Consider the following 1,921-nt stretch of genomic DNA (forward strand, 5'->3'; position numbering starts at 1 on the left):
CATATACCTTATCAGAGCGTCTTCAGCGTTAGTAATCTCATTCCATAAAAGGAGCCCCATTGCCTTTACATAACTATGTATGTAACGATGAAAACTTGGTGAATACTGACCAGCGTTCTTTCGAGCTCACGACGTGGGCGGATAGTTTACTAGCTCGAAGTTCCAAGTTTGTTGTGTGCGTCGATGAAGACTTAAGCCTCCAAAACTCCTATGAACTGCTAAGGAATTCAGGACCATTCCACCATAACCGGTGCTCCATCAGTTCAAGCGGAGTTAAACCTCTTGAAGCGCAGTCAGCGGGATTAATTTCGGAACGTATGTGATTCCACGATTCAGCCGGTACAATTTCTTGAGTGTCTGCGACTCGATTTGTAATGAACGTAGTCCATCGACTCTGGTGAGCCTTCAGCCACGCCAAGGTGATAGTGGGGTCAGGCCACGCAAACATCGGATAAGTTTGGTTAGGCAAGCTGTCCATAATCGTTTTCGCTAGCTTAGCTGCAAGGTTTGCAGCGCAAAGCTCCAGACGAGGAAGTGTTGTAACTTTCAGGGGTGCAACCTTGGTCTTAGAACTAGCCAAAGCGACAGTTATTTCTCCACACGGCTGTATAGTGCGAGCATAAATAACAGCGGCGTATGCCCGCTCTGACGCGTCTGCAAATAGATGCAACTGCGTGTACGCACCCTTCGCACCAATACCTGTCCACCTTTTAAGCTTTAAGTCTGAAAACAACTTTAACTGTTCTCGATGATGACACCATTCCCTCGCTATAGGCATCGGAACTGGATCATCCCAATCGACGTTAGAGCGCCACAAGTCCTGAAACCAAATTTTTGACTTTATTGTGCAAGGTGATAGAAGTACGATCGGATCGAAAAGAACACTTGAATCGGATAAGTACGCTCTTTTGGAAAGAAGCGGTATTGGCTCGTTTAGATTTACTGCAAACGTTAAATAATCTCTTTTGGTGTTCCAAATTAGACCCAATGCATGCACTTTCTTGTCCTCGGCAATATATTTAGAAATTTCTTTTGACGCGTTAGGTATGGATGCTGTTAGTTCTGGGCAATTGGAAGCCCACTGCCTTAACTCGAAGCCACCACTACCAAGCACGGTAGATACGTCGCATTGTATCACCTGAAGTTCTTCTATGTTAGATGAGCCCGTGAGCAAATCATCCACATAAAAATCTCGAAGGATAACGGACGCAGCCTTGTCATAACGTCCTACAGCTTCCTTTGCGGTCTGTTGAAGGGCCTTTATAGCTAGATGTGATGCTGCAGCTACACCGAACTTGACCCGAAACATGGGATAATCTTTAATAGGAAGTGATGGGTCTGAACGCCACACACAATGCGTTGGAGATCAGTATGCTCCTTTGAAACGTATACTTGTCTATACATTTTCGCCCCATCTGCGTTAAGAGCGTACCGATGCATTCTGAACCTTATTAGGATTGAGAACAGTGTAGGTTGTAACTGAGGCCCAACCATCAAGGCGTCGTTTAAGGAGTAGCCTGTTGCTGTTTTCGCGGATGCATTAAACACTACCCTTAATTTTGTTGTAACACTGGATTCCTTAACAACGGAGTGATGTGACATATAATAGCAACTGTGAGAACAATCGGAATCTGGAACTTTCTCCATGTGGTTCATCACCACAAATTCAGCCATAAAAATATTATATTGTTGTCACATCTCTGGATTTGATTAAAACTTTCTTTCCATACGTAACAGACTACGCACAGCAGCGCTACGTGATTCACCTAATGATTTGTCTGATTTCAACGGGAGTTTTACAATAAAACGGCCGTCTGATGCGCGATGGTGGTTGGAGTCGCAATATTTCTCTTCCGTCGTTAGGATTTTTTTCTAGGAGCTTCTACTAACTCCCACAATTTGCATAGCGTATGCGTTAGCT

The 1,921-nt window shown here is 44.4% G+C and overlaps 1 protein-coding gene across 1 annotated transcript; it reads right to left on the bottom strand.

The window, feature by feature from the left end:
* Nucleotides 1-208: 208 nt before the first annotated feature.
* LOC108359241 (uncharacterized) lies at nucleotides 209-1,309 on the bottom strand. Its single transcript, XM_017610996.1, has one exon. It carries the CDS (start codon nucleotides 1,307-1,309, stop codon nucleotides 209-211), a length of 1,101 nt encoding a protein of 366 aa, XP_017466485.1.
* Between the last annotated feature and the right edge of the window lie 612 nt (nucleotides 1,310-1,921).

The sequence above is a fragment of the Rhagoletis zephyria genome, unplaced genomic scaffold, assembly GCF_001687245.7.
Source record: "Rhagoletis zephyria isolate East Lansing unplaced genomic scaffold, Rhagoletis_zephyria_1.1 Rzeph_scaffold_00364, whole genome shotgun sequence".
Taxonomy (NCBI): Eukaryota; Metazoa; Arthropoda; class Insecta; order Diptera; family Tephritidae; genus Rhagoletis; species Rhagoletis zephyria.

What these genes read in the sequence shown, in the direction of transcription:
- LOC108359241 (XM_017610996.1), bottom strand. Translation starts at nt 1,309, where the DNA reads ATGTTTCGGGTCAAGTTCGGTGTAGCTGCAGCATCACATCTAGCTATA.